This window comes from Neophocaena asiaeorientalis, unplaced genomic scaffold (genome assembly GCF_003031525.2).
Source record: "Neophocaena asiaeorientalis asiaeorientalis breed wild unplaced genomic scaffold, Neophocaena_asiaeorientalis_V1.1 scaffold89, whole genome shotgun sequence".
NCBI classification, from domain to species: domain Eukaryota; kingdom Metazoa; phylum Chordata; class Mammalia; order Artiodactyla; family Phocoenidae; genus Neophocaena; species Neophocaena asiaeorientalis.
In genome coordinates this window covers 5,163,596-5,183,444 of record NW_020172592.1, presented here as the reverse complement: position 1 = coordinate 5,183,444, position 19,849 = coordinate 5,163,596, and the positions used below count along the sequence as shown (strand labels likewise).

General features: G+C 43.0%; 1 protein-coding gene across 2 annotated transcripts in view; it reads right to left on the bottom strand.

The window, feature by feature from the left end:
* Positions 1 to 7,669, bottom strand: part of MALSU1 (mitochondrial assembly of ribosomal large subunit 1) — a 17,562-nt gene extending 9,893 nt beyond the window's left edge. For both annotated transcript variants that reach the window (XM_024738449.1, XM_024738448.1), the window contains exons 1-2: positions 7,400 to 7,669; positions 5,444 to 5,622 (exon numbers count right to left, since the gene is read on the bottom strand). In XM_024738449.1, coding sequence (XP_024594217.1) covers positions 5,444 to 5,622; positions 7,400 to 7,655 — 435 coding nt within the window. In that variant the 5' untranslated portion in view covers positions 7,656 to 7,669. The remainder of the gene's footprint in view (positions 1 to 5,443; positions 5,623 to 7,399) is intronic.
* Positions 7,670 to 19,849: the final 12,180 nt, after the last annotated feature.

Here is a 19,849-nt window from a genome sequence, read left to right as displayed (position 1 = left end):
CATATCAGATAAAATAAACTTTAAAATAAAGAATGTTGGGGAGGGGGAAGGGTAAGCTGTGACAAAGTGAAAGAGAGGCATGGACATATAAACACTACCAAACGTAAGGTAGATAGCTAGTGGGAAGCAGCCGCATAGCACAGGGAGATCAGCTCGGTGCTTTGTGATCGCCTGGAGGGGTGGGATAGGGAGGGTGGGAGGGAGGGAGACGCAAGAGGGATGAGATATGGGAACATATGTATATATATAACTGATTCATTTTGTTGTAAAGCAGAAACTAACACACCATTGTAAAGCAATTATACTCCAATAAAGATGTTAAAAAAAAATTTCAACCATATGCTGCCTACAAAAGATTCACTTCAGCTTTACAGACACACAGACTGAAAGTGAAGTGATGGAAAAATACATTCCATGTAAATAAAAATAGAAAGAGAGGAGGGGTAGCTACACTTACATCTGACAAAATAGACTTTAAGCTAAAACTGTAACAAGAGGCAAATAAGATCACTATACAGTTATAAAGGGGTAAAAAATAAAATAAAATAAAATAATGTTACAAGAGACAAGGAAGGACACTACATAATGATCAAGGGATCAATGCAAGAAGATATAACAATTATAAATATATATGCACCCAACAGAGGAGCACCTCAATACATAAAGCAACTGCTAACATCTATAAAAGAAGAAATCGACAGTAACACAAAAATAGTGGGGGACTTTAACACCTCACTTAAACCAGTGGACACATCATCCAAACAGAAAATGAATAAGGAAACACAAGCTTTAAATGACACAATAGACCAGATAGATTTAATTGATATTTTTGGATGTTCTATCCGAAAACAGATTACACTTTCTTCTCAAGTGCACACGGACAATTCTCCAGGACAGATCACATCTTTGGTCACAATTCAAGCCCCAGTAAATTTAAGAAAATTGAAATCATATCAAGCATCTTTTCTGACCACAACGCTATGAGATTAGAAATCAATTACAGGGAAAAAAACGTAAAAAACAAACACATGGAGGCTAAATAATACGTTACTAAGAGATCACTAAAGAAATCAAAGAGGAAATGAAAAAATACCTAGAGGCAAATTACAACGAAAACATGAAGATCCAAAGACTATGGGATGCAGCAAAAGCAGTTCTAAGAAGGAAGTTTATAGCAATACAAGCCTACCTCAAGACACAAGAAAAATCTCAAACTAACCTTACACCTAAAGGAACTAGAGAAAGAAGAACAAACAAAACCCAAAGTTAGCAGAAGGAAAGAAATTGTAAAGTTCAGAGCAGAAATAAATGAAACAGAAACAAAGAAAACAATAGCAAAGATCAATAGAACTAAAAGCTGGTTCTTTGAGAAGGTAAACAAAGTTGATAAACCACTAGCCAAAAAAAAAAGGGAGAAAAAGAGGGAGAGGACTCATATCAATAAAATTAGAAATGAAAAAGAAGTTGCAACAGACACCACAGAAATACAAACCATCCTGAGAAACTACAAGCAACTCTATGCCAATAAACTGGACAACCTGGAAGAAACTGACAAACTCTTAGAAATGTATAACCTTCCAAGAGTGAACTAGGAAGAAACAGAAAATAAGAACAAACCAATCACAAGTAATGAAATTGAAACTGTGATTAAAAATCTTCCAACAAAAGTTAGCCCAGAGAGAAACCCATGCACCTATGGTCAACTAATCTATGACAAAGGAGGCAAGGATATACAATGGAGAAAAGGCAGTCTCTTCAATAAGTGGTGCTGGGAAAACTGGACAGCTACATGTAAAAGAATGAAAGTAGAACACTCCCTAACACCATACACAAAAATAAACTCAAAATGGATTACAGACCTAAATTTAAGAGTGGACACAATAAAACTCTTAGAGGAAAACATAGGAAGAACACTCTCTGACATAAACCACAGCAAGATCTCTTTTGATCCACCTCCTAAAGTAATGAAAATAAAAAAAATAAACAAATAGGACTTAATAAAACTTAAAAGCTTTTGCAAAGCAAAGGAAACTACAAGCAAGACGAAAGACAACCCTCAGAATGGGAAAAAATATTTGCAAACGAATCAACGGAGAAAGGATTAATCTCCAAAATATATAAACAGCTCATGCAGCTCAATATTAAAAATACAAACAACCCAATCCAAAAATGGGCAGAAGACCTAAATAGACATTTCTCCAAAGAAGATATACAGATGGCCAAGAAGCACATGAAAAGATGTTAAACATCACTAATTATTAGAGAAATGCAAATCAAAACTACAATGAGGTATCACCTCACTTTGGTTATAATGGGCATTCTCAGAAAATCTACAAACAACAAATGCTGGAGAGGGTGTGGAGAAAAGGGAACCCACTTGCAGTGTTGGTGGGAATGTAAATTGATACAGCCATTATGGAGAACAGTATGGAGGTTCCTTAAAAACTAAAAACAGAATTACCATATGACCCAGCAATCCCACTACTGGGCATATTCCCAGAGAAAACCGTAATTCAAAAAGACACATGCACCCGCAATGTTCATTACAGCACTACTGACAATAGCCAGGACATGGAAGCAACCTAATTGCTCATCGACAGACGAATGCATAAAGAAGATGTGGTACATATATATATACAATGGAATATTACTCAGCCATACAGAGGAACGAAATTGGGTCATTTGTAGAGACATGGATGGATCTAGAGACTGTCATACAGAGTGAAGTAAGTCAGAAAGAGAAAAACAAATATTGCATATTAACGCATATATGTGGAATCTAGAAAAATGGTACAGATGAACTGGTTTGCAGGGCAGAAATAGAGACACAGATCTAGAGAACAAACGTATGGACACCAAGGGGGGAAAGTGGAGGAGGCAGGTGGTGGTGTGATGAATTGGGAGATTGGGTTTGACATATATACACTAATATGTATCAAATGGATAACTAATAAGAACCTGCTGTATAAAAAAATAAAATTCTAAAATTCAAAAAAATAAAAACAAAGTAATCCAAAAAAAAGAAAAACAAAACACAGTAGAAAAGCTTCATGACATTGGATTTCGCAATGATTTCTTGGATATGAGACCAAAGACAACAGCAGAAAAATTTTAAACTTTGGTGCATTAAAGGACACAATGAACAGAGTAAGAAGGCAACCTACAGAATGGGAGAAAATATTTGCAAATCACATAGATGATATGGGATTTATATCCAGAATATACAGAGAACTCCTACAACTTCACAATAAAAAAAAAAACTCGATTAAAACATGGGCACGGGACTTCCCTGGTGGCGCAGTGGTTGGGAGTCCGCCTGCCGATGCAGGGGACACGGGTTCGTGCCCCGGTCCGGGAAGATCCCACATGCCGCAGAGCGGCTGGGCCCATGAGCCATGGCCGCTGAGCCTGCGCATCCGGAGCCTGTGCTCCGCAGCGGGAGAGGCCACAGCAGCGAGAGGCCCGCGTATTGCAAAAAAAAACAAAAAAAACAAAAAAAACAAAAAAAAACATGGGCAAAGGACCTGAATAGGCATTTCTCCAAATATACACAAATGGCTAATAACCATGAGAAAAGATGCTCAACATCACTAATTTAGGGAAATGTAAATCAAAAGCACAACAAGGTACCACTTCACTCTCATTAGGATTACTATCAGTATTATCAACCAACCAGAAAATAACAACTGGTGAGGACGTAGAAAAATTGGAACCCTTGTGCACTGCTGGTGGGAATGTAAAGTGGTGCAACTACTGTGTAAAAGTGTGATGGTTCCTCAAAATATTAAACACAGAATTACCATGATCTGGCAATTCCACTTATGAAATTAAAAGCAGGGATCTGAACAGGTATTTCTACACTCGTGTTTATAGCAGCATTATTCACAATAGCCAAAAGGTGGAAGCAACCCAAATGCCCACCAATGGGTGAATAAGATAAAATGTGGTATATACATACACTAAAATAATCAGTCTTAAAAGAAGGAAATTCTGACACATGCTACAACACAGATGAACCTTGAAAAATATTATGCTAAGTGAAATAAGCCAGTCACAAAAGGAAAATTAGAGTATGATTCCACTCAAGGAGGTACTTATTAGTGTAGTCAAATTCACAGAGACAGAAAGCAGTATGGGGGACGCCAGAGGCTGGGGGAAGGAAGAATGGGAAGTTATTGTTTAATGTGTACAGAGTTTTTTGCAAGATGAAAAAAGAAAAACGTTCTGGAGATGGATAGTGGTAATGGTTGCACAACAATGTGAATTTAATTAACATCACTTAACTGTACACCTAAAAATGGCTAAAATGTTCAGTTTTGTAACGTATATTTTACCATAAACAAGAAAAAAACTTTCTTGACCTTGCATTTTTCTCCCTCATCTAAAATTTTTGCAAAAGGAATTTCTATTCCCCTCCCTTGCTCTTCCACAGAAACTTTCTCTGAAAAATCTCTCATTCTTTTTATATCTCCAAGTCTAATGGTCACTTCTAAGTCTTACTTACTCTGTCTTACTATTACATCTGACAGAGACCCTAGGATCCTGCCTTTTAACTTTTCCATGCCCCCCTAGTTCTCTTAGTCTCTCCAACTACCCCCTCTTTTTGAATCTTCCTTTGTTCTGCCATGTTGCACCAGGGTTTTCTTCTCAGTTCCCTTATTTTACCACCCTTCTCTAGGCAATCCCAGCTATTCTTTTGGTCTTAACTGTTCCCTCTCTGACCAATTTTCAACAGGGTGAAAGAAGTATGTTCCCCTCTAGAGTGGTATCAGAATCAGCTTCCAAGTACACTTTCTTCCTCATTCTGATTCCTATTCAGTCTAGTTGGAAAATGAACTTCCTTCTCTTTCCTCAACTAGACCTGTGAATGGGGAGGTTAAGAACTAAATCTTTTTCATTTTTGTCTTCCCAATACCCAGCACCGTGCCTGGGAACACTGGACCTGCTCAAACATTTGAATTAAACTCTAGGCCAGCACCATCCAATAGAAGTTTCTGCAACTATGGAAATGTTTTATATTTGTGTCCAGTATGGTAGCCATTAGCCATATGTGGCCACCAAGCACCTGAAATGTGGCTAGTACAACTGAAGAACTGAATTTTTAGTTTTATTTTATAATTACATAGCCACATGGGGCTAGTGGGTGTCACACTGGACAGTTTTGCTCTAGAAATCCCTCTGGGTTATACTGTCTTCTAGCCTGCCTCAGATAATATTTTTTTTGTCACAAGAGACAAGAATGTAAAATATCTTGACCCACTAAGGCTAGATATTGGTTCCCATAACGTTCACTATCAAAGAACATAAAACACTCATGCAAATTCTAAAAACCTGGGCTTCTTATATAATCTTAGGGTTTCGTTTTTAAATGTTGCTCTTCCGCCTGATGCATTGACACTATCTCATTAAGTTAAAGGTTCCAAAGAAAAAGACAGCATCCTACCATTTTCACAATGTAGTAGGCCATGGCACGTAAGTGTCGAGGAGAAGTTCCACTACCAATTACAAAGTAATCTGTGTATTTCATTTCTGGAGGAACCTTGATGACACAAATGTCTCTCGCATTTTCTTGCCTCAGAAGTGAAACCAGCATATCGATGTCAAACTTGGGACCAGTATGATCTGAAATGCACAAAGATCTGCTTTTGTCAGGTGGCCAAGTAAAGACAGACACGATATGCACCCAGAGATGCGGGCAGCTGACAGCGAAACCATTCCTCCATGAAGGTGTTTAGGCCTCCTGGAAGTTGAAGCTGGGCACTGGTTTCATACAGCACTGCTCAACTTATGGGAAGGGTGCGCAGGTCACAGACAGCCACCACACACATCCTTTCCTACTAGCACATGCAAGTAGAACCAGACATCAGCAACGATGGCTTTCTGTTCTAGTATCTGAGGAAATGAGTAACACAGCTCAAGCAGAGAACTGCTATTCAAAGAGAGGAGGGCTTCCCTGGTGGCGTAGTGGTTGAGAGTCCGCCTGCCGATGCAGGGGACACGGGTTCGTGCCCCGGTCCAGGAAGATCCCGCATGCCGCGGAGAGGCTGGGGCCGTGGGCCATGGCCACTGAGCCTGCTGGTCCGGAGCCTGTGCTCCACAACGGGAGAGGCCACAACAGTGAGAGGGCCAAGTACCGCAAAAAAAAAAAAAAATCAAAGAGAGGAAAACGGGACTTCCCTGGTGGCTCAGTGGTTAAGAATCCACCTGCCAATGCAGGGGACATGGGTTCGAGCCCTGGTCCGGGAAGATCCCACATGCTGCTGAGCAACTAAGCCTGTGCACCACAACTACTGAGCCTGCGCGCCACGGCTGCTGGGACTGCGTGGCACAGCTACTGAGGGCCGCGTGCCTAGAGCCCGTGCTCTGCAACAGGGCAGGCCACCGCAGTGAGAATGCCGCGCACCACAACGAAGAGCAGCCCCAGCTCGCTGCAACTAGAGAAAGCCCATGCGGAGCAACAAAGACCCAACACAGCCAAAAAACATAGAAATAAAATAATAATAACGGTTAATATAATAATTTTTAAAAGGGGAGGAAAACTGGAGCACAATTTGGGGAGGTGGTAATATCTTGGGGCACATTAAATTGAATTCCAGCCACAAAGGGTCACAGAACTAGAACTGTGAACTGGAAGGGCTCTTGGGTAGTATCTGTCCACAACCTTCATTTGAGAGAGAAACTGAGAACTAGCGAGTAAGTGTGTGGCCCCAAATCTACCAATCGGAGGGTTAAAATTTTAACAGCAATTCTCATTTTGAACTCTCGAGGTTTTCTTACAATGCCAGTTGGGTTATGTAACAACTGTTAATTGTGAAAACCGTTTTTGTTTTTCCTCTAGAGATTTAGATATTCAGCTCTTCACCATGGTGTATAAGAGCCTGTGGACTTAACAGCTCTCTTCAGTTCTAAAGCTGACTCCCAGGGCCCTAGTGGCTAATCTCTCCCTCTCATACTGCATCCTTTCACAGGTGTGATCTGTTTACCACCTCTCAAGTTTCTAAAAGCTTACAATACTTAAGAGGCTCTTAACTTGGCCCCATCTCCTATTAGCGCTTCTTACGCACCCCTGAGCCCCCAGACCCTGGCTCTTCCTTAGAATCCTCAAGCCCCAACATTCTCGACAAGTCCATTTCTCGGAACCCTAGACAGAGTGTGAAGGGGGATGAGGACGGTGAGGTTGTGAGGCCAGGGGTCCGACGTGGCCGTTCGGACAGACGCCTGGGGTTTGGGAGACTTCAGTCCATCTCTTGATCTCACTGTGAAATGCAAAGTTGGTGCCAACAACCTTTGCAGTCCCTTCCAGTTCTGCTCTGTAGGAGTTTTGTGACCCCATGAGAAATACAAAAAGAGGAATTCAGCCTCTTTAGCTGGGACCCGGCTCCCTCCTCCTCGCCCGTACCTCCGGTGCCTGACTCCGGGCGCCCCTCGCCGGCTGTTCCCTCCGCCCGCTCCTCCAAGCCCGGCCCGCCGTGCAGGCCGCGCGCTCGGTCGGGGGCCGGGCAGACCTTGCCGAGCGTCGGTCCCACCGGAAGCCGCCCCACGGACAGCAGCCGAAGCCTGAGACCCGCGACCGCCGCGGGCCACGCTCCCGGGGAGAAGGCCCGGCGCCACAGCAGCACCCTGAGCCGCAGCGCCACGCAGCCCCACGGCCCCATAGCCGTCGCCACGCGTCGACTCACGAGGCGGGGCTTAATGGGGCTCGAGCGGGCCTGTGGCTTACCATAGGCCAGGTCAACGCGGCACGGCTTGGAAAATTGACGTCAGGAGCGTGGGCGTGGCCAGGGCCAGAAGGTGGGGCCGTGGGCGGAGTGGGAGGAGGAGGGTAACCCGACAGTGACCCGGAAGAATTTAGGGATTCGGGATTAGGTTTTGTAGGCGTCAAAGGACCAGGATTTCACTACTCACCTTGCGTTCCCCTGCACCATACTGACGCATTGTGTCTTCCTTGAATTGTTCCTATTTTTCCTTGATGTCTCCGTTCACTGGAACGTAAACAGCATGAAGGCAGAAATTTTTGTTTTTATCTGTTCTCTCCACAGCACCTAAAGCTGAAAGTACGGAAGTTGCTTCTGTTGATTAGACTGGAATTAGGACATAGCCCATTACCAAAGAAGTTGTCAAGATTCCCTTGCAAATTTGAAATCCCATGAGGAACATCTGTTATCCTGGGCGGGGGTTGGGTGGGAGGCAGAGATTAAGGACCATTTGGAAAACGTTCTTAGTAGGTCAGCCCTTCAGGGACACTCCCCGAATGGAGTTATTTTATGCTAATGGACTGCGCTGTGGCGCCCACCTCGGTGAGAATAAGGAATGCTGAGTTGCAGTTACAGTATTGAATCCTAGGATGTGAGAGCTGAAAGAGACCCAGGGAGGAAAAATGACTTGCCTGTGGCCAAGCTGCAACTAGCAGCTGTTTCTGTACTCCAGCCTGGTAACTTCTGAAAGGAAGAGGCTAGTAGAAGGGGGCAAATATCTCGGATGCCTGGAACAGTGCCAAGCACATAGTAGGTACTCCAAATGCTTGACATATTACTTGATTTCTTTTAAGGAAATAACTCCAAGCATTAATTTTTAAAATTAAAAACTACAGAAACTAATATGAGCACCTGTGTGTACCACCCAGAATATTCACAATTGCTTCAAGTTACTTTTGAAAATAAGAATAAAGTGGTACAGATAAAGTTAAGTCTCATCCTCTTCACTGCCATTTCCCCATAGGCATGGATTTGGTGCTTCTTCCAGCATTTGCCATCAGTTCTGCGTTTCCACTATTTTTTCTGAACACCCCAAACCTGCTTTACCACCTTTATTTGCCATCTCATTTAATGGGTCATCATCCCCCCCCACATCTCCTAAATTCTGGACTGCATTCACTGCAGGATCTTCCTGCAACAACTATTCCATTCTCAAATCCTGCTTATGCTACACCTCCAAAATACTTTTTGAATCCAACTTCTCATCTTCATTCCCACCGTTCCTTCCTTAGTCTGAGCCCTCAACAGCTTTTGGCGAATTACTGGGACAGCCTCCTACCTGGCTCTCCTGTCTCTAATCCGTCTCTACGCTTTCCATCCTCCACGCTGCCTGCTAAAATTATTTTAGCCTCATCTGCTTTTTGCTGTTTTCCAAACACAAATCTTTCCATGCTGAGCTTTGCACATACTATTCCATTCCATTTTTTAAGAGTGCCCTTCTTCCACCTTTGCACATGACAAACTCAGAAACTCCTTCAGAAGCCCTTCATCCCTTTGTTCATAAATGTCTTTAACATTTACCATGTTCGACTGGATGATAACCCGTTGGAAAAGACTTAGATTTATTTCCAGCTCTTCTGTTCACTAGCAGTGTACGACTGAAGTGACTCAATCTCCCTGAGCCTTTTATTTATCACCTCCTCTCAGCTCCTTCTCTAGCTCCTACAGAACTGCTGATGTGACCCCACAATATTTTGGACTTTCAAATACAAATATACGATACTGCTAACATTTACTCTAGTCATCATCTCTCCTGTCTGGAAGCTCCCAGTGGGCAGGGACTTTCCCCTCCCTGCCTTAGCCCAGCACCTGGCACTGCAATGTTTCTTGGCCTTGGTGAGGGTCCCTGGGGAGGTCGTAATCACAAGTCTACTCAGAATGACCCATTGTATGCAAACTGCACATCAGTGTGGGAAGAAAGTACACCCTTCATTGTGAAGATGGGTACTGGTAGGGCTGGCAGCTTTCAGGTCCCTACCAATTCCTGTAGGCTGTGGGAGAAATGATAGCCTGGGTGCCCAGAGGCCCAGCTCCAGATTGAGCAATGGTTCTGAGATCTGAGGAAGCAATGCTGCAAGAGGTGGGAATGTGAGCCTGCACTTTGGTCCAACAAACAGGCTCATTGCAGAAATGGTGGAGGAGGTTCTTCCTACATAGGAGCCTCCTACTTGAGAGGCCCCTGGTGGGGCTCTGGAATGCCCTCAAACCACAGGCTCCGCGCTTCCTGGGACACCAAGAATTCATCGCATTGTAGACCTCAAAGCCCACTCCAGGTTGGACTCCCTGTCCTTACAGCACAGTGGGCATGACTGACAAGCCAACAGAAAATATATGAGCAGGGAGGCAATGCAGACTCCACACTCCACTGGGAGCTTGGGGCGAAGACAGACAGACAGTGCCTATCCCTAGGGTTATAAAACAATGAGTCCCTGTTGCTGAACTTCTACTTAAAAGGATTTTCCTGCTCCCAATTAGGAGATCTACAAAGAGGAGGACAAAATAATTTTTAAATAGAAATACACAAACTTAGCATATCTAGAATTAATTAGATTTATAAAAGAGGTAATTTTAATCCTAGCCCTTCCCTCTGCAAGGTCTCCTGAGGGCAAAAATAGCACAAAGAGAATGGAAATCCGAGAAAAAGGATGAAACTTAAACGAGGCAGGGATATTCACCAACGGCTGCAGCTGCCCAGTTGTGGAAGGAGCTGTCCTGTGAGGTTGGGAAGGGTAGCTGAGCTGGAGAGAAGTGGTCCCTACCTATTTAATGATAATGAATAACTAAAAACTGTGGCTCTTTGAATATTAGTCATTGAACACCGCATGACAAAAAGGTGTTGTGAATGAAACAACGTTTTTAAATAAAATTATATTGACTTGCAGTACATTCTTTGCAACCAAAATCCAGGAAACACAGATAATATTAGTCATTGAACACACGCATGACAAAAAGGTGTTGTGAATGAAACAACGTTTTTAAATAAAATTATATTGACTTGCACTACATTCTTTGCAACCAAAAGGTCCAGAGACTAGGAAACACAGGTACGTAGTAAACCCACGCATGGGGTAAGCAAAGGTTGGACTTGATAAACTTCCTAGTCCCCAAACTATATGAATTCAATCATTCATTTATTAAACAATGATGTGCCAGTTGCAGTGTTACGAGCCCCAGAGTCAAGTGTGGGTACACCAGGAAATCTTGCTCAGCCTTTCTCTAGTTTAGCCTGCTCTGTTCTTCCTCTCTGTTCTCTTTGAAGGTACCTCTGCTGTCACCTCCCAAACCAGCACCCCTGCCCTCTCTGCAGTCCCTGGGTCTAGCTGAAGAGGACATTTCTCTGATTGCAACTTCCCACCTTCCTACCTTCCCATGAAGCTCCAGGAAACAAGTTCGGGAACGTCTTGGCTTTGCTGCTAACAGAACAAACAGGAGGCTCCTCAATTAACACACCAAGGATGGTATTAAGATCTACTAACTTAAAAGTTCTTGTGTGGACTTCCCTGGTGGCACAGTGGTTAAGAATCTGCCTGCCAATGCAGGGGACACAGGTTCGAGCCCTGGTCCAGGAAAATCCCACATGCTGCAGAGCAACTAAGCCCGTGCGCCACAACCACTGAGCCCGCGTGCCTAGAGCCCCTGCTCCACAACAAGAGAAGCCACCGCAATGAGAAGCCCACGCACCGCGACTAGAGAAAAGCCCGGGTGTGGCAACAAAGGACCAATGCAGCCAAAAATAAACAAATTTTAAAATTTAAAAAAAAACAAGGACTGAAAACAAAGTCCACACTCAACAGCAGATGGCTCTGTTTTCAAGAGGGGGTATTTTGCATTTCTGAGAACCTCTCTAATGGGTAACAGTCTTTTCCCCAGAGTCTTCTTTTTTTTAATATTTATTTATTTGGCTGCTCAGGGTCTTAATTGCGGCCGGCAGGATCTTTAGTTGCGGCATGCGAACTCTTAGTTGTGGCCTACAGAATCTAGTTCCCTGACCAGGGACCTATCCCAGGCCCCCTGCACTGGGAACGCGGAGCCTTACCCACCGGACCCCCAGGGAAGTTCCTCCCCTGAGTCCTTACCAGGTTGGAAGAAAGACCTGTAAAAACTGCTTTTGTTAATTAACTTTAAGGACTTGGTGCTGACAAGCCTGGTCTGCAGAATCAGAGATTATGAGAAACTGCTGTTTTGGAATCATTTCAGTGAGAAAGGAACATCCCACTCATGCCTGAAGAACGGGAGGCATGTGGGTCATTCCACACTGAGAGCGGGTTTTGGTATCTCACCTTCTCTAGGAGCAGCACTTCAGATAAAGGGCTTTCAGAGACAATGCTCCGCATTTATCTCAGCTTTGCATGTCTACTGAGCAAGGCCACGAGTCTGCTTCTCAGCCCTGCTGGTCATCAGACGGTGAAGTTCCTAAAGGGACCTGAAGCAGTATTAACACCAGTACACGCTTCTCCCCAGCCTACACAACCCTCTTGAATGAGTGACCAGTGACATCCCCAGCACCCTGAACCTCCTCCGTGGTATTAAATAATGACTCAGAGGCTCTGTGGCCCTCCTGACCCCCAAAACCAAATCAGAGCCCCACCACTCCATCCGGCCGACAAGTCCTTGAGTTGTTTTCTTTCAGCCCAAACCTCATTTTGGATGAGCCTCTGATTTCTTCTGATCAGGTGTGTTGACGACCCAGTAAAGAATCGGCTCAGCTTTTCCTTTTTTTCATCCCAGTCTTATGAGTTTCCTCCCTTTTGTTTATTGCAAGACCTGAGCAGATAAGTGTAACCCCTGATGGCTAACCTCCCAAGGGGTGGTTCAGAGCAAACAAGCTCTGCCTCCTCTGATTGGATCCCCAACGTGGGCTGCTTTCAGTCTGGCTCCAAGTCACCATGGCAGAAGGGTGCCTGGAAGAGCTGAGGGGACACCTCACAGAGTGGTCAGGTTTGAGCCTGAGACCTCACCTTTACAATAGCGCACCTTTGGGCCACACCTGAGGACAGCAAGTGACAATACACATTCATTCCCACTGTTGCAGCAGATCAATCTTCCTATCTCCTTGGTGGCTTCACAAATTCATGCCACAGAAGATTCTGAGAAGTGTAACCTTGAGTTTAGGAGCGCTCCGGGCTGATCCATTCAGGCGTCTTAAAATGCAGAGGGGCTTTCTCAGCTCCCTGGGAGTCCAGACATTGTGTGAGTGGTTTCTGGGGATCCTGCATTTCCTTCTGGCTCTCTTCGTCGTTATTTGCTACTGTTGCAGCTGCTGCTGTCAGGATCAAGGTGACATCAAATGCATAGTCTTTTAGGGACCAATAACATTTCTAGCATTTGCAAGGCTTTACTATATTCATTTATTTATCCTAAACATACTTTTCAGCTACTATATTCCAGGCACTGTTCTAGGTGCTGCAGACAGGATCCTTGGCCTCACGGGGTTTCCTTTCTGGTTGGGGAGACAAATAAACAACAACAATAACAACAAAAGCCAGGCAGTTACCATCTGGTGGGATAAGTGCTAAGATGGGCATAAATACAGGCTGCCATGGGAGCATTTAGTAGAATTACCTAACCCAGACTGGGTGGGTGAGATCAGGGAAAGCTTCCTGTCTTGAAAGCAAACAAACAAACAAAAACCTAAGACTGAAAATCGTTGAAGCTAGATTAAGTCTTTATAGTGGTTTCTCTCTCCTTTTGTATGCACTTGAAACTTGCTACTTCAAAAAGTAAAAACAACAGTGACAAACTCTGCTGTTTCTGACTGTAAGTATTAGATTCTCATTTCTAGAAGCTTTTGGGAAGAAGTCCGTTTAGCCAATGTTGATGGCTTCTCATTCCCTTAACACACTTTCAATTTCCTCTTCTATAGCATTAAGTGTATGACACATAATAAATTTAAGTTTTGTATCTGATCATTCCAATATCTTCAGTGGTTGCCAGCCCGACTCTTTTATCGTGTTTGCTGACTCATTCATGAACGATTGTTTGCACATGTGTTTAGCGAGTTACTGTTTTGTTTTGCTTTGGTTTTTAAATTTTTATTTATTTATTTTTGGCAGCGTTGGGTCTTCGTTGCTGTGCGCGGGCTTTCTCTAGTTGCGGCGAGAGAGGGCTGCTCTTCTTTGCAGTGCGCAAGCTTCTCATGGCGGTGGCTTCTCTAGTTGCGGAGCACCGGCTCTAGGCGCGCGGGCTTCAGTAGTTGTGGCACACGGGCTCAGTAGTTGTGATTCACGGGACCTAGAGTGCAGGCTCAGTAGTTATGGCACACGGGCTTAGCTGCTCCACAGCATGTGGGAACTTCCCAGACCAGGGCTCAAACCCGTGTCCCCTGCCTTGGCAGAGGATTCTTAACCACTGCACCACGAGGGAAGTCCCTGCTCTTTCGTTTTTTAATTATGATCCCATGTTTCTTGAGGTTTTATCTGTGGAAATTCTCTAACGCTTAGAGTTCCTAAAGAGAAAGTTTGTATTGCTTCTGCCAGGTATATGGAGCCATTACTCACTCACCCAGGGCCACTTTAAATGAAATGTTTAACTATGAGTTGTTTTCAGTGTGAATACCAATTCTAAAACCACATGAGTACAGGCTTGTGGTTAGGAACTCTCAGGGGGAATTGTTCATTTCATTCCTCACCTCCGCACCCACCATCAGAGTTGCCAGCCAGCTCAACCAAACATCCCCACTCTCTACCTCAATGGGGTAGATTTTCTCTATTTCACCCATCAAGGATATCTTTCCAGAATTCTGGCTTCATGCAGAATTCTGAATGTGGGGGAGGAGAGTGTCCTCCCATCCTGCCCCTTCTTCATTTGTTTATCTTTAACCCAAAGAACAAGTGTTTAAACCCAAGCTCTAGCTCCCTAGGGGTGTGGGCGTACCCCCGGAAAGAACTCTGACTTCACTGCTTGATTTGTACTGTTTTCTCTAGATCTGCGTTTTTTGAGATAGGTTCTGGTCATGAAAGCATCTCCTTAGTTTCCTGCCAGCTCGATCATACATTAAAAACATGTTTTTATATCTTATTCAATATTTTCAGTTGAGTTGTAGTGGGAGGAATTTCTTTGAGCATCTGGTCCATCTTATTGCTAGGAAGAGAATCGACAATTGAGATTTTATCTTTTTTAGTCCCCCAAAGAGTCACTTTCGGCAGACACTAAAGATTCCCCATTACATGGGGAATAGCAGGTAACCCCTCTCGATTTGGCCTATCTCGGTTTCAGCCGCGCTGTGCTGAGGAAAGGGCTTCTGAAGAAGGAACCTGAGCGCTGCACCCTCAGACAGTCCCGACTCCTGTAAAAGTCCCCTTGTTGTAGGACCAGTCAAAGGTCTTGGAATCATTTGAAGAGCCACAGTGCACTGAGTTGTTGTTACTGTTCTAACTCTATAAATTGTGATTTTTTTTTTCCAGAAAGAAAAACTTTCAAATTGCCAAATGTAAATCCCCATTTCCAAGGATAAAGTTGCCCTGATTGCTTGCAAAAAGCAAGAACTTAAGGAGTACAGATGTTTCTATGGCTCTAGGTTAATTCATTATTCTTCTTTCTAATACTTTACCAATGCTTAGAAAAAAACCTTTTTCTTTTGGAAAGTCAAGTGTATATGGTGTCTGAAGGTTAAAAAATATATATCAAGTTTACATGCATAGTAAAACAGGAATGCAGTGGATAAACTTGACATTGAGGAAATTAGACCATTTTCTGCACTTACAGAATCACCCAAAGTCCAGAAGCAAAACCCAAATGTCTAATAGTCAGGGTATACTTTTTATCTCTTTTTCTTTAAACTTAAGGAGGTACCAGGCAAACAGGATGATTCTTAAATAATCAAGAAGAATCGTACACCCTGAGAAAACCATAATTCAAAAAGATACATGCACCACAATGTTCATCTCAGCACTATTTACAGTAGCCAGGACATGGAAGCAACCTAAGTGTCCATCAACAGAGGAATGGATAAAGAAGATGTGGCACATATGTACCATGGAATATTACTCAGCCATAAAAAGAAATGAAATTGAGTTATTTGCAGTGAGGTGGATGGACCTAGAGACTGTCATACAGAGTGAGGTAAGGCAGAAAGAGAAAAACAAATACCGTATGCTAACACATATACATGGAATCTAAAAAAATGGTACTGATGAACCTAGTGGTAGGGCAGGAATAAAGATGCAGACATTGAGAACAGACTTGAGGACACGGGGAGGGGGAAGGGTAAGCTGGGACGTAGTGAGAGAGTAGCACTGACATACATACACTACCAAATGTAAAATAGATAGCTAGTGGGAAGCTACTGCATACTACAGGGAGATCAGCTGGGTGCTTTGTGACCACCTAGAGGGGTGGGTTAGGGAAGGAGGGGATATGGGGATAGACGTATGCATATATCTGATTCACTTTGTTGTACAACAGAAACTAACACAGCATTGTGAAGCAATTATACTCCAATAAAGATGTATTAAAAAATTAAAAAATAAAATGTTGAAAATACAAAATTAAAAAAAAAAAGAATCTTAATCTACCTCATGTAAGGATGTAGGAGTTTTAAAAAAAAAAATCGGAAGGTTTACTTTGCCCTTCGTTTTCTACAAAATATGATTTGTAAGAAGACGGCTTCCCCTGTGGGGGGCTTCCTGACTTAAGCCACAGTGGGGATCTTTGCTTCCTTCTTTTTGCTCCCATTTGCTCTCTTTAGGGCTCTGAAATAACATGGTTATGATCAAATTAAGACCCAAACACTTCTCTCGGGGATACAATGCAAAAATGTTAGAGTAGCTACAGCTGGGACAAGACGTCCTCATGTTGGGCAAATCAGAGTGGCCTGGATTGACCGTAAGACAATAAATTTAAGGCAACAATCCTAAACTGAAAGGATCCCAGTTGAGAAGCATTCTAAGCCTGTGTTCTCTTTCACAGAGCACCCCCTGCCTCCACTTTTCTTTCTCCCTGAAATGTCCAGGCTCTAGGCTGCACAGGCAATGACCACGGGAAAAACACTCAACAACACGGTGCTTTCAGCTGCCTGAAACACCCACGCTTTTCACACTGAAAAACCACACAAAGACTCTTCCCTTGATCAAGACAAAATGACTTGAACTCTGCTTTGCTTTTGTTTTCACACTGGGTCTGCTCTCCTCTGCCAGATGACCACATCAAAAGTGGTTCCTCAAAAAAAAAAAAAAAAAAAAAAAAGTGGTTCCTCTGGGGAAAGCATAGGCAGAACACTCTCTGACAAAAATCGAAGCTCTTTTTCGATCCATCTCCTGGAGTAATGAAAATACAAACAAAAATAAACAAATTAGACTTAGTAAACTTAAAAGCTTCTGCAAAGCAAAGGAAACCATAAACAAAACGAAAAGACAACCTACAGAATGTGAGAAAATACTTGCAAACGATGTGACTAGCAAGGATTAATCTCCAAAATACAAAAACAGCTCATACAGCTCGATATCAAAAACAACAAACAACCCAATCAAAAAATGGGAATAAGATCTAAACAGACATTTCTCCAAAGAAAACATACAGATGGCCAAAAGGCACATGAAAAGATGCTCAACAACCCCAATTATTAGAGAAATGCAAATCAAAACTACAATGAGATATCACCTTACACCAGTCACAATGGCCAACATCAAAAAGTCTACAAACAATAAATGCTGGAGAGCGTGTGGAGAAAAGGGAACCCTCATGCACTGTTGGTAGGAATATAAATTAGTACAATCACTATGGAGAACAGTATGGAGGTTCCTCATACAACTAAAAATGGGACTACCGTATGATTCAGCAATCCCACTCCTGGGCATATATCCAGAGAAAACCATGATTCGAAAGGATACATGCACCCCAATGTTCATTGCAGTGCTATTTACAATAGCCAGAATATGGAAGCAACCTAGCTGAATTTAACTGAATCACTTTGCTGTACACCTGAAACTAACACAACATTGTAAACCAACTGTAGTCCAATACAAAATAAAACTTAAAAAAAAAAAGAAAAAGAGGGAATTCCCTGGTGGTCCAGTGGTTAGGACTCCACACTTCCACTGCAGGGGGCACAGGTTTGATCCCTGTTTGGGGAACTAAGATCCTAAATGTCGCCTGGCAAAGCCAAAAAAAAACGAAAAAAAGAAAAAGACACATGCACGCCAGTGTTCATAGCAGTAGTATTTACAATAGCCAAGACATGGAAGCAACATAAGTGTTCATTGACGAGAAATGGATAAAGAAGATGTGGTACATATATACAATGGAATATTATTCAGCCATTAAAAAGAATGAAATAATACCATTTGCAGCAACATGGATGGACCTAGAAATTATCATACTAAGTGAAGTAAGCCAGAGAAGGACAAATATCATATGATATCACTTATATGTGGAATCTAAAAAAATGATACAAATGAACTTATTTATAAAACAGAAACAGACTCACAGACTTAGGAAATGAACTTATGGTTACCAAAGGGGAAGAGGGGGAGAGGGATAAATTAGGAGTTTGGGATTAACATATACACACTACTGTATATAAAATAGATGATCAACAAGGACCTACTGTATAGCACAGGGTACTCTACTCAATATTCTGTAATAACCTATATTAGAAAAGAATTTGAAAAAGAATAGATACATGTAGATGTATAACTGAATCACTTTGCTGTACACCTGAAACTAACACAACATTGTAAATCAACTATATTTCAATATAAAATAAAAGTTAAATAAAAAAACACAGAAATCTAAACCAAACCAAACCAAGAGTGGTTCTTCTGGGAGTGACAGAGTTGAAATGTGGGGTTCTATTTTTTTTATAAATTTATTTATTTTTATTTATTTTATTTTTGTCTGCATTGGGTCTTTATTGCTGCGTGCAGGTTTTCTCTAGCTGTGGCAAGTGGGGGCTACTCTTCATTGTGGTGTGCGGGCTTCTCATTGCAGTGGCTTCTCTTGTTGCAGAGCACGGGCTCTAGGCACAGGGGCTTCAGTAGTTGCAGCATGCGGGCTCAGTAGTTGTGGCTTTCAGGCCCAGTAGTTGTGGCGCACAGGCTTAGTTGCTCCGTGGCATGTGGGATCTTCCCGGACCAGGGCTCAAACCCATGTCCCCTGCACTGGCAGGTGGATTCTTAACTACTGCACCACCAGGGAAGCCCAAAATGTGGGGTTCTTGAGCTATGTTTCTCTGAGGTCTCCTACCTACATGATGACAGGATGGCTCATGGTGAAGCTTCCGTGGGTGTGGGTGGTAGGAGTTTTAACTAGGATAATTAGTCTATGTGTGGCCATAAGTCTCCAGCCATGCCATTGACACAGTGGCTGACCTTCTGCCTCTCATTCTGTGCTGAAAAAAAAAAAATCTTAGCTAAAGACCTGGAGTTTGTGGGATTTAAATAGTAGGCAACCAGCAAGTTGTCTCGGAGCAGCCACCTAATGATTATTGATTTCCGTTAAATTGTTTCGAAGGGCTTTCTGTGTCAGGAAGGGATTGATGAAGCACTCCAGGAACGGTTCAGAGTCTAAGACCCAGTTTTGGGGACTTATCATGTAGTGGAAGAAAAAGATACAAATGTGTGAGATAGGAAAATAACAAGAAAGGATTTAACTAATAGTATATACTACAACAGCGTGATGCCTTGTAGCTGTTTTAAGATACGACTCCAAATTCTTTGAAACTTTTCCCATTGAGAGGTTGGGTTTATGTCCCCTCCTCTTAAGTCTGGATGGGCTTGTGAGTGTTCCAACTAATAAAACATGGCTGAAGCGACACTATGTGCCACGTGAAGCTAGGTTAGAAAAGGCTATGCCGCTTCTGCCTGGCTCTCTTGAATGAACCCTCTTGGGACATTCCCTCACAGAATGCAAATGCCACATCATGAGAAGTCGAGGATACATGGAGAGGCCACATGTATGTGCTCCTGTCCATAGCTCCAGCTGAACTCAGTCTTCCAGTCATCCCAGTTGGGGTCCCAGACCTGTGAGTGGGCAAGCCTCCGGATGACCCCAGCCCCTATTCCTCGAGTCTTCCCACCAAGGCTCCAGACATCTTGGAGGAGAAAAAGGCCAACCTTGTAGTGCTCTGTCCAAATCCCTACGCTACAGAATCTATCAAC